Here is a 12,877-nt window from a genome sequence, read left to right on the forward strand (position 1 = left end):
TCTTTGAAGACAAGTATACAAAGGGTTGATACTGGAGTAGAGGGTCAGGAAGAGACCTTACCTCTGACCAGCTGAGAAGCAGCTGTGCTTCTGTCAACAGGAGCTCACAAGCCATAAAACATTCTCATCCTGAGCAGGCCAGATTTCAAAGAAATCTACTGTTCTTGAAGGTAAGAGAGAGATGTTGAGTTTATTCTGCATTGGCATGTGATTTATTTTTGGCACCAATAAAAACTGGAATCCCTTTGAGTAGCCCCAAAATGCCATGATTCTGGAGGAGAATGATGGAAAATGTACCTCCACCAACCAGACAATGTGAAACATTCTAGATGAATAATTGATACATAATGATTCAGACAGGGTTGGCAGACAGAAAATGCCAAAGGGGCCTACAGATTTGACCTTAAACTTCAGCCATTTTGTAAACAAGTATTCCGGGAGGTTTCACTTCATTTTCATACAGGTCAAGTGTGGCATTTCTATTCAGGGGTCAGTCGAGTAAATTATTAACCAAAACAACTCCTTTTGACCAAATGAGTCAACTCTGCAATGAACAATTTGGCAGTTTGTGTGTGTTTTTGGATCTTTTTGTTTACTTTTTTGTTAAGGGGATTTAAAAACAAAACAAAACAAAAAACACAGCAACCTTTTCCTTGCTTTTATGAAACACTGCCCTATGTTTCCAGGCAGAAAAGCAAAAAAACTTTCAAAAGGTCGCCTGATGTCATTTCAGCAATGCAGAAATGAGAAGAAAACCAACTAACATGAAAAAAAAAAAAAAAGATGTATTGGATAACAATCTTTGGCAGATGTCTTAAAGCAGAATGTATAAATATGCCTGCCATAGACGTAATACTAAGAGGATTTCACCTTGAAACTCGATAGCTGTAGTTCCTTAATAAAGACCACTTGTTTGTCAAGGGCTAGATTAATCTCTGAGCTGGGTTCTACAGGAAATCAAATTCTGGTCCATTATAGGAGTCATTATCAATATCCTCCCTGAGCATAAATTTGAGATGGAACAAGAGGCAAATAAAGCCTTTCCTCATCCCAAGCCAGTGCATGTAAACACAAACTGAGGTCCTGAGGTGCTTCTCCAAAGCGTCAGGGGAGAGCATGCTCCCATCTCCCCACAGGATCATGGCCTGGTCCATATGGAGGACGTTGAATTCTTTTGGTTTCTATAGAGTAATGGTCTTCACTTTAGGGGTGATTTTCTCCCCATGGACTTTTGGTAACGTCCAGAGATACTTTTGGTTGTAATATTGGGACTCCGGTGGCACCAAATACACAAAGTAAATCAAGGTAGCATCACAAAGGCTCAGGAAATTAGGTTGTCATTGGAACCATGGTCTACGAAAGTCAGGCCAGGACCTGTGTGCTAACCTTAACAGGGTGACTGATTGCTCAAATAAAAGATTTAAATAGGATTCAGAGAGTCTTAAGATAATAATCAAAATTTCTAGGATACAACTGAAAACCCTGGCCATACCAAGAACCAGAAAAAGCACAGCTTGAATTCAAAGAAACAATCAACTTCTACCAACACAGAAATGAATAGGATATTGGATTTATCTGACAAAGAGTGTAAAGCAGCTTTACATTAATTTAATATGAAGCATTAAAAAATGCTTTAATGGGCAATTGAAAATTCTCTTGAAACAGATAAAAAATAGAAAATATCCACAAAGAAGTAGAAGCTATAAAAAAGAACCCAATTAAAATTATAGAATTGAAAGATACAGTAATAGAAGAAAAACAAAAAAGCTCACTGAATGGGCTCAGTACCAGAGTAGAGATAACAGAGGATACAACCAATTAACCTTTTTTTTTTTTTTAAAGGAAGTTCCATTTATTTATTGAAGGATAATTTTTTTTACAGAATTGTGCTAGTTTCTGCCAAATATCATTTCTGGACCAATTTACTCAAGTCAAAAACCAGAGAGAAAATAGACCGGAAAAAAACAAAATCTAATTAGAAGAGCCTTTGGGAACTGTGGGACAACAACTAAAGATCCAAAATTCATACCATTGGAGATCCAGAAGGAAAATAGAAAAAGAGTTAGATTGAAAGAGCATTTTTTTTAATGGCTGAAAATTGCTCAAATTTGGTAAAAGATATAAATCTACAGACTTAAGAAACTACACAATCTCCAAATATGGGAAGTCCAAAGAAATTCAAGCCACAACACATTGTAAATACACTTCAGAAAACTAAAGATAGTTTTCAAAACAACCAGAGACAAATGAAGCATTAACCATAGCGGAACATAGCTTCAAATAAAAGCATATTTCTTACCTAAAACAGTGGAGGCCAGAAGGAAGTTGCACAGTATTTTCAAGTGCTGAAAGAAAAGAACTGTTAGCAGTGAATTCTGTATCTTAGAAAACTATTCTTTAGGAATGAAAGGGAAATAAAAATATTCTCAGATGAAGGAAAACTTAAAAGAATTTTGTTACTAGCAGACTTGCCCTTAAACCATGGCTAAAGGAATTACAGTCAGCCCTCCCTATCTATAAAGACCCTGGTGGCTCAGTTGGCAAAGAACCTGCCTGCATGCCGGAGACCTGGATTCGATCCCTGGGTTGGGAAGATCCCCTAGAGAAGGAAATAGCAACCCATTTCAGTATTCTTGCCTAGAAAATTCCATGGACAGAGAAGCCTGGCGGGCTACAGTCCATGGGGTTGCAAAGAGTCAGACATGACTGAACATGTCCATATCTGTGAGTTCCACATCTACAGATTCAACCAACTGTGGGTCAAAGATATTCCCCACCTCCCAAAATTCCAGAAGGTTCCAAAAAGCAAAAGTTGAATTTGCCAGACAGAAATTATTAACATAAAATTTTTATTGTTTTTGTAACTATTCATAGACACACCTCATTTTATTGCACTCTGCTTCATTGTACTTCACAGATAATTGCCTTTTTTTTTTTTTTAAATTGAAGGTCTGTGGCAACCCTGCATCAAGTAAGTCTATCAGCACCAACTTTCCAACAGATCTGTCACTGCGTGTCTCTATGTCACATTTTGATAACTCTCACAATATTTCAAACCTTTTCATTATTATTATATCTGTTTGGTGTTCTGTGATCAGTGAGTTTTGATGTTTCTACAATGAGTCAGATGATGGTTAGCATTTTTTACTAATAAAGTATTTTTTAAATTAAGTTATGTACATTCTTTCAGAAATAATGCTACTGCACACTAAATAAACTATCAGATCAGATCAGATCAGTCACTCAGTCGTGTCCGACTCTTTGCGACCCCATGAATCGCAGCACGCCAGGCCTCCCTGTCCATCACCAACCCCCGGAGTTCACTGAGACTCATGTCCGTCGAGTCAGTGATGCCATCCAGCCATCTCAGCTTCTGTCGTCCCCTTCTCTTCCTGCCCCCAATCCCCCCCAGCATCAGGGTCTTTTCCAATGAATCAACTCTTCGCATGAGGTGGCCAAAGTACTGGAGTTTCAGCTTTAGCATCATTACTTCCAAAGAAATCCCAGGGCTGATCTCCAACTATAGAAGGCTGTAAATACAATTTTTATATGCCCTGGGAAACCAAAAAATTGTGAGTGACTCACTTTATGATGTTATTTGCTTTATTGTGGTGGCCTGGACCTGAACCTGTAATATCCCCAAGATCTGCCTGTACATAGTATTTATTCTACAGCAGGGACTATAAGTAATTTAGAGATTTAACACGTACAGGAGGATGTACCTAGGTTATAGGCAAATGCTACAGCATTTTATATAAGGGACTTGAGCATGTTTGGATTTTGGATCTGCAGGAGGTCTTAAAATTAATCACCCAAGGATCTTGAGGGATGTCTATAATTCTAACTGGAAGACGATGACAAAAGGATGAAGCTTGAAGCATCAGAAAGGATGAAAGAACAATGTCGAGAGCAGATATGTGGCCTAAACAATAGACTAACTCTTCTCATGAGTTTTAAAAGTTACTTGATGAGGAGAACAAAAACTGTAACACAATCTGATTTCTAAGAGTATGATATTAAAAGTGGGGAAAGTGAAGGGACTAAAATGGAAGTAAGAAATCCAAGAGGCAGACTGTAATGCCAGCAGGCTGTAATAAGTCACATGTGTGTATTGTCATACCCAGAGCAATCATTAAGAAAACGACACAAACAGATACACTCAAAAATACTATAATTAAACCAAGACAGACTCTTAAGAAGTGTTTAATGAACACACAGCAGGCATGAAAGGAGGAACAGTGGTAAAAAACAAACAAAAAACAGAGGAAACAAGGAGGAAACAAGTAACTAAGTGGAAAACTTAAGTCCTAATAAACCAAAACCTACCTTAACTGTAATTGCCTAAATATATCTATTGAAAGGCAGAGACTGGCACAGTGCCTCACAACTCGTCTATGATACTTACATGAAACTTGCTTTAATGTCAACAAAATAGATAGGCTGACAGTAAAAAGATTAAAAATATGTACCATGTAAGCATTAATTCAAAAAGAAAGAATAATATTAATATCAGATAAAGTAGGCTTTATCTGAGCAAAGAAACTTGTTAGAGACAAAGTGATACATTACAAATGTTAAAAGGATTAATCACCAGGAAGGTAAGTGATTCTGAAGTTGTATATACCAAATAATAGAGTCTTATACACATAAAGGAAAAACTGAGAGGCTGGAAAGTAGAGATAGCCTAATTTATAATTATTGTTAGGGCCTTCAATACTGCTCTTCAACAAATGACATAATTATTAGATAAAAAATCAGCAAATCAGAGTGCAGTTTCTATATACAAATATACATGACTCAAACATGGTACTGTACAGGCTGCTAAAACAAGGTAGCCAGAGCTTAACCGCTAACCTTCTTGTGGTGAATTTCCCAGGAAAATAGGCATTCACATGAGTTTTAAAAGGTTGAAACTGGAATTACTGATTGGTCAATATTGAATACATTTCTTAACTTTGCTGATTAGTTCAACATGTAGAAGTCTATCTGAAATATCTGAGTTCTTTCATGAGAAAACGCACACATTTCTGATTAACACAGTTTTGCAAAACATGAAATCTGACATGGCATTAAAAAAGTCGTTTGTAGGTACACAGCTTCTCTTTAATAACTTCATCAGACCTCACATAATCAAGTGATACACTAATTCAAGCAAGAGAAATACACTTGAAAATTTTAGAACTTGGGTACAAAACAAAGTAATTCAAGAAATAGTGAAAACTCACTGGCCTGATTGTTAAGACACTTGTGTTCTGGTCATTGGTCCCCCCATTAATAGCTGTGTGATTTGGGGCAAGTCCCTTAACCTCTCTGAGCTTTAATTTTTCATCTGACCTCAAACCGTTCTTTCCTGCTCTAAACCTTCAAGACAATGTGAGTCAATTTCATGCTTGTAAACAGGAAGAGTTCTTTGGCCTTGCAACTGAAAACGCACCATTAAAATTATCAAGAGAACTCAGCTCCTTTGAGTGGGTCCAAGAAGGTTAATACAGACACTGCATTCTACTGTGAAAGCAGAGCTGGATTAGAGAGTAAGGTAGATCTGGATCAGGTTTCCCAATACAACAGCCAACATGAAGGCTAGGAAAGTTCTCATAGATTGGAAAAGGGAAAAAAAAAAGGTTCTGATGCCTTTCAGAGTTGGCTTGGTTTGGTGACTGGAAAACCACACGTGGTTTCACCAAACGGACTTCAGATGGGAACCTTTAATAAATGTTCTAGCTTTTAAAAAGCAGGGCAGTAACAATGACATCTAAGAGAAACAAGTGCTGTTAGATGGGACATAAATAACCCAAAGGGTGAAACACTTCATTCTAACTCAGTCCTCAGCCGCTTGTACAGCAAATGGATGAGGGGCACTAGGGATGCAAAGTCCACTGGAAGGAAGATGCTAATCTCCCTGAACTTGGCTTCAACTGGGCATGACACACATTTAATTATTTCCAGAAACATCTACTTTTTACTGGGGGAAAGAGCCATTAGATGACTGTGGGGGTGATATTGGTTCAGAGGCAGCAGGGCTTCTAGATAAATACAAACAGCTCTGGGTGATGAGAGCAGTAATGATCAGGAAATCCAAGGGTAAGAGAAACTTCCCCTGCCCCAGGCAGATATTAAGAAAACCACAATACCGGAACTGATCCATGCAAACAAAGTTTATTAGCATCTAGAATTTACCTGCTATCTTAAACAGTGCTGGCTTCCCAGGAGGCTCAGTGGTAAAGAATCCACCTACCAATGCAGGAGATGCAAGTTTGATCCCGAGTTGGGAAGATCCCCCGGAGAAGGAAATGGCAACTCCAGTATTCTTGCCTGGGAAATCCCCTGGACAGAGGAGCCTGGTGGGCTACAGTCCACAAGGTCACAAAAGAGTCAGACACGACTTAGTGACTAAACATCAACAACAAATAAAAAGTGCTGAGGACCCAGAGGTGTATCAGATACCCCGGGAGGCGCTCATAATCTGATTGGCTCCCCAGAATTGCAGCAGAAAGAGGTAGCCCCCACTCAGCTGGGAATTTAATAATGGGACTGTTCACTAAAGGGTGGATGAAGTGAAGAGAGTGTGCAAGGGCTGTGGAGGTATAGATCAACTTTGAAAGGAATGAGCCAAATTGAAATGGCTCTTTATAGGTTAACAGGGTAAGTGGAATACAGATAAGTTCCACCAACTTGTCTTGAAGCTTAAAGGGACTAAGATTTACCAGTTAGTTTGCTTAGCATCGTCAGCTGGAGGGGTCCCTCCCTTGCGCCAGAATGAAACCATAATCCTTCAACCTTTTCGCCATAACCTCAAGAATTTTGAGCTCCACGGCCCTTAATTCCCTCTCACCATTGTGCTACCTGCGGCCATCACTGTGAAGGGTCTTCCACTAACCCTTCCACTGTGGTTGGTGCTATGGCATGCCTGGAAGTGGGTGTGCATCTGCGAGAGCATGGGGCTTCCCTCCAGTCTCTTTAGAGGCAAGCCCCCTTCAACTACTCCTTTAGCCCAGTAGACATCCTGGCTTTAGGAAGCGAGACAATCACCACCTCTTACTTGAGGGAACTAACACCCCAATGGAAGCCAACATCTGACCAGCTCAAGGTCACGCAGTAGATGCAAGCCCACATTTGAGCCCCTGCCCTTTTGCACTTCATCATTCTGTGGCTGGCCTAGGAATGGGTTATCGTTTCTGTCAGACAAAACTGTTCCCTGTGTTGGTGGCCATAACAACTTTGTTCAGGGAGATGACATTAATTCTTACTTTCTCCTGCACAACCTCCAGAGTCTCCCCTGCTTTAGTCAATGCATTCATCCTTAACTCTGTCTTCTGTATATTTAGAATGACAGAATAAATTTGCAGGCTAATTTAGGCTCCATTAGTACGCTCTGCCTGCCTCTATTACAGTACTTATCACATCGTGCTATAATTTTTTGTTTACATATCTGTCTCTGCCATTTGACTGTGAGTTCCTACAGGGATTAGCCTATGTCTTGCTCATTGTAGTATTGTACCTCCTCCCCAGAAGCCAGCAGCTGAACATTTTGAGTATAGTAGGTATTTAATGAATGAAACAGCTTTATAGTAAGGTTCAATAGACAAGGGGCTTCCCTTGTGGCTCAGCTGGTAAAGAATCCACCTGCAATGCGGGAGACCTGGGTTCGATCCCTGGATTGGGACGATCCCCTGGAGAAGGGAAAGGCTACCCACTCCAGTATTCTGGCCTGGAGAATTCATTAGACAAACACACCCACTATGCACATATTCATTTATTCAACAGATATTTATAAAGTTCTTATTGTGTGCTTAACACTATGCTAAGCTCTAGGAATCAAAACACACCACCTGTCTGTGTTTGAGAGATAATGGGACACACAAAAAGATAAATTCCTAATTGTTATAGACTGTGTTTCTCCAAAATTCATGAGTTGAAATCTTACCCCCAAAGTGATGGTATGGGGAGATGTCACCTTATGAAGGTGATTACGTCATGAGGCTGGAGCACTGGTGAGGGGGCTGGAGTCACTACAAACGGTGGCCCAGAGAGCTGCTGGCCGCTTCCCACACGTGCAGCAATGTGACTGTCTGGAAAGCAAGCTCTCACCAGACAGGATCTACCGGCATCTTAGCCTTGGACTTCCCAGCCTCCAAAACTGAGATAAATAAGTTTCTGTTGTTGAAAAGCCACTCCATCTGTGGTATTTTTGTTACAGCACTAAGACACTAATCATCATGCAATTTGCAGAGATGCACAGGGTATTAAGGGAGACTAGAAGTGGCTATTCAACATGGCCTGGTTGAGGAGAGGTTCAGGTAAGGGTTCTAAGAGAAGGAAACTGCTGAGCTGTATTAGTAAATGGTTATGGGATACCAAGTCAAAGACATGTTAGGAGGAGGCCTCCAGGGAGAAGAAACAGTAAGGGTAAGGGTACAGGACGTGACATAGCCGGTGTAATTGGAAACTCTGCCAATTTGGATTGTAGGAGGAGCATTAAGTATGAGACAAGAGTGCGGCAGGAAACAGCATCAAAGCTAGGTGAGAGGGGCCACTTCATCAAGTTATGGGACTTGGATATTATTCTATTAATGATACCGACACAGTAAAGGGACCTGAGTTGAGGAGAGACAGAGATGTTATAAGGTTGGCATTTTAGGTTGAATCACTCCCTGACCGTGTGAAGAACACAGTTGGGGGATGAGGCGAGAATTAGGGAAACCAGGTAGAACAGAGTTACTGTAGTACTAGAAAGAGATGAAGACTTGCACTAGGGCAGCTGCAGAAGAAATGGTGAGAGGAGGACTGGCTCGGGCTGGATTGGGAGATGAACTTGGCACCGTGAGAGAGAGGAAACAAGGAGGACTCCCAGGAAGAGAATGGGTCCATACTCACAGAGAAGGGAGGGAACAGTCAGGTGTGGGGCAAGGTAGTGAGTTCATCTTATACATCTTGAGTTTGGGGCGCATCTAACTAATTGAGGGAATGTCCAACATGTAGCTGAAGATATGCTTGAAGCTTGATGGGGATGGGGAGAGGGTTGGGACCAGAAGTATGAAATTTTGACCACAAGCTAGAAAGCAGTGGTAGAGACCAAGATGATGGCAAAACCACTGCGGTAATACATAGTGTGAGATGGACAAAGGGCTGGACCAGCTCCCTGGGAAACGCCAGGGAGACTGAGGCCTTTGTCTCCTCTCCTTTCCCAATATTTCTTCAAATCCTTACCCATCTGCAGACCTGTGCTTGAGATTTTGTATAAAGAGATAAAAGTCCCTCAATCCATGATGATGCTTACTAGGAATCCATCCTGGGGCATATAGCACAGGGAGTCACATGAGCACCAAGTTTTAAGATGTATCTGATCCTTTCCTGAGAGAATTTTCTGATGGAAGAAGTAGAGGAAGTGGAGAAATATTGCAAAGGGAGTCTGAGGGTGGACAGAGCACATATGGTTCCTTTGTGGTTAGGCATGATGGCTCAGATGGTAAAGAATCCACCTGCCATGTGGGAGACCTGGGTTCGATACCTGGATTGGGAAGATTCTCCAAAGAAGGGAACGGCTACTCATTCCAGTATTCTGGCCTGGAGAATCCCCACGGACAGAGGAGCCTGGTGGGCTACCGTTCATGGGGTCGCAGACTTGGACACAACTGAGCGATTTTCACTTCACTCTGGTTAGGGTTCAGACTGCAACTCAACCTGCCTCTTAGTTTCTGTTGAATGCATTCAGCTCGGGCTTCAATTTTCTCATCTGAAAATGAGGATTACACTAGAACGTGCTTCATAGCGGTGTTTAGAGTGCTGCACAAAGCACTTGGAACAATACCTCCCACACGATAAGTACTATATTAGGCAATATTGTTATATTCGGTGTTAACTTGGGCTGTGGACCTGTGTATGGGATTTTATATTTCTCATTTCCCAGACTGCCCTTTCCTTTGAGAATGGTTCCAATGCAGACCTTATACTGTTGGCTCAGGCTTGCTCTTCCCTCGTGTTTAGCACCTGATGTCTAGGATCCAGTGATTCCTAGGAGGTAGTTTGCTTGTGTTTTGCACTCCAGGTACAGCCTGCTGTTCTTTCCCCTAGTTCCTGCGAGCTCTGATTAAATCACCAAGCACCGCCCACTCCAGACTTACTAACTGCACCAGGAGCACTTCCCTCAGGGACCTGCTCAGAACCCTCCAAGCCAGTTGCCCGGGGGAAACAAGCTGGTGATGTCACAAGGTAGACACTTCCAGACCTTTCTGAGGCCCCCTCTGTAGGGCCTGTGGCAGGGCCCAGTTCTGAAAACTTTGCCCAGCCTGAGCATATTCTTGTCCACTCCAAGGCAATGCAGAGACCCTCATTCCCTTCCAGCGGTGTCCAATTCAGGTATGTTGGGGTCATGGCCACACGTCTCTTCCTGGTTCTCTGGCTACAGACCTCTTGCCGTACTTCTTCCCTCCCAGGGAATAGAAATGCCTATGCAAATGGAGTGTGTGGGACAGCTCTCAGTAACTCTTGGTTCTCTAGCATACAGATAAAAATCCGGGGGGGTGGGGGGAGGCAGCTAAAACCCTGGGGCTGATCGATAGAGGATCAAAGGTTATTTCAGATTTCAGAGGGCCTCAGAGACCTTCGGAGCAAGATTACAACACCCTTCCCATTTCTAGTTACTCCCGTCTGTGTGCTAAACGTACCCACAATCTCTTCCACCAATCTCTTCCACCAGGTTTGTCAACCTCATTCTCATTCTCTCAGGATATATTATGGCAACTTCCTCACGCTTCCCTTTCCCCAAAGGACAGGGTAGAAAAGAGAATATCTGGCTGTGAGGATATTTCACTAGACTTGACTTACCGATGAGGTCATTTAATCATGCCCCACCCTAGCCAAATAGTGCAAAGGGCACTTCTTGCATTGCTCCCTGCCCTCTTCAAAGCCTAAATACTGAAATGCACGAGCAAAGCTGCACATTCCCTGCTATTTTCTAAATGAAGGCATCTGAGACTCAGCCATAATCCTGTCCCCCACGTTTATCAGGAACAGGAGCCTATGAGGGAAGCAAAACCCAGCTGCGTTGGAGTTGTCAGTCCCAGAGGGGTGTGTTTTACGGTGCTCGTCTCTGGCCTGCCCTAGGGCTTCTGCTGTTACAAGGACTCTGGAAGGAAGCTGCTCACTGCTCTCTGCTTAGACCTAGCCATGACGAGGACATCTACGTGTGTATATCACTTGTTTGTCTTGAGCTGGTATATCTTCCTCAACTTTTATATCTCACGAGAAGCAGAGGATCCGCGGAAATCCCAAATCTTTCTAAATGGGGGACAATGGAAGTACCTAACATTCCTTAATCTGGTAAGTACGCATCAGGAAGCAAGCTATTTGTCTCTAATATCAGTGCCTTAAACGTTAACACCCTTTGATTTTATCCAGTACAAAATTCCATGATCTTTCTTCTTCATAGTTTGTGAGTTTGGGCATTCTCTTTTACTTGGCAATTTGCTCTGAGAAACCCACTTTGGGAGTTATCCATAGCTACCTCTTGTGCTGACTAATTGTGAAACACTTTTTAAAATTCTCTTTTAAAGAAACTTATCTCTTTTTTAAAAAATTATTAAAAATTGTTATTTTTAAAAATGTTTAACTGGAAGATAATTGCTTTACAATGTTGTGTTGGGTTCTGCCATACAACAGTTGGAATCAGATATTAGTCAGTTCGTCCCGCCCACTCCTTCCCCTGCTGTGTCCACAACTCCTTGCCCCCATTGGATGTTTATTTCTCCTCTGCTCAAGCCCCCTCATGAATATGCATGTTCCCTTAGCTTGAAACCTCCCCAGTTTTGCTATCTGGGGAGACACTACTTGAGGAGAGATCCCCAGTGTTCTCCTTACCTGCTACAGGTAATAAATCCTTCCTTCTCAGGAAAAAAAAAAAAAAGAATCTTACCCTGAAGTGCTTCTCAGATGAGCCTAAACGAGGAACTAAAGTCATAGTCTCATGGTTTCCTTATGACATTGACAACATATGCAGAAGAGATTTTGAACTTTGCTTGGGGAAGTCTGTGAGGGAAGGCAGAGTGGCATATGTTGCGTAGGAAGTGCAATTTCCAGTGGAGGAATAATGCCATTTTACAGCACACCCAGACTAACAGATTTATCTAAGAAAAGCAAATACATTTTGCCACATTCAGATCCCACTTCAATTTTTTTATAGGCTCAGGCTCTATCTTAAAGGACAAATCACCCAACCAAATGGCAAATGCACATTTTCAACCATCCACAAACCAATCATATCGCTTGCTCCTTTCTTCTCTTCCTAGCCCAGCTGACCACAATGGGATGAATGAAATGATGAAGTATAAGTGAACGGGAGAAAAATAGATTTCTAAAAAACATTTGGGGAATATGTAACATTATTTTTGGAGTTAAAAGCTAAGAATGCTGTATCCTTTGGAGATGCTAATTTAAGCTTTGAAATTTTTAACCTAAATGTAGGGTGCAACATAAGTATCTGATTCCAATTCTTTGGCATCATGATCCAGGCATACGTAATGCATGGTAAGAAAAAAAAATGACTCTCTGTAATGCTAAGGAGAGGAAATTCAGAAAGCTCAGTTCACAGAGGCCTGGAATTTCAGCTTCCTCCTCACTGGTAATCTGACTTTGGTACCTGAAGTTTGAGATTTGAGCTCTGTGTACATGCTAAGTCGATTCAGTCATGTCCAACTCTGCAAACCTACGGACTGTAGCCCACCAGGCTCCTCTGTCCATGGGGTTCTCCAGGCAAGAATACTGAATGGGTTGTCATGCCCCCGTCCAGGGGCTCTTCCTGACCCAGGGATCAAACCCTTATCTACTGCGTTGCAGGCGGGTTCTTTACCACTAGTGCCGCCTGGGAAGCCTGAGTACAGCT

General features: G+C 41.9%; 1 protein-coding gene across 3 annotated transcripts in view; it reads left to right on the forward strand.

Annotated features, from left to right (window-relative positions):
- The first annotated feature begins 10,714 nt into the window (after positions 1-10,714).
- ADTRP (androgen dependent TFPI regulating protein) overlaps positions 10,715-12,877 on the forward strand; it is a 67,314-nt gene continuing 65,151 nt past the window's right edge. Inside the window, exon 1 of one of the 3 annotated variants that reach the window (XM_070778395.1) lies at positions 10,715-11,319. In XM_070778395.1, coding sequence (XP_070634496.1) covers positions 11,167-11,319 — 153 coding nt within the window. In that variant the 5' untranslated portion in view covers positions 10,715-11,166. The remainder of the gene's footprint in view (positions 11,320-12,877) is intronic. The other 2 variants (XM_070778394.1, XM_070778393.1) reach the window with 2 other exon arrangements.

The sequence above is a fragment of the Bos indicus genome, chromosome 23 (genome assembly GCF_029378745.1).
Source record: "Bos indicus isolate NIAB-ARS_2022 breed Sahiwal x Tharparkar chromosome 23, NIAB-ARS_B.indTharparkar_mat_pri_1.0, whole genome shotgun sequence".
Lineage (NCBI taxonomy): Eukaryota > Metazoa > Chordata > Mammalia > Artiodactyla > Bovidae > Bos > Bos indicus.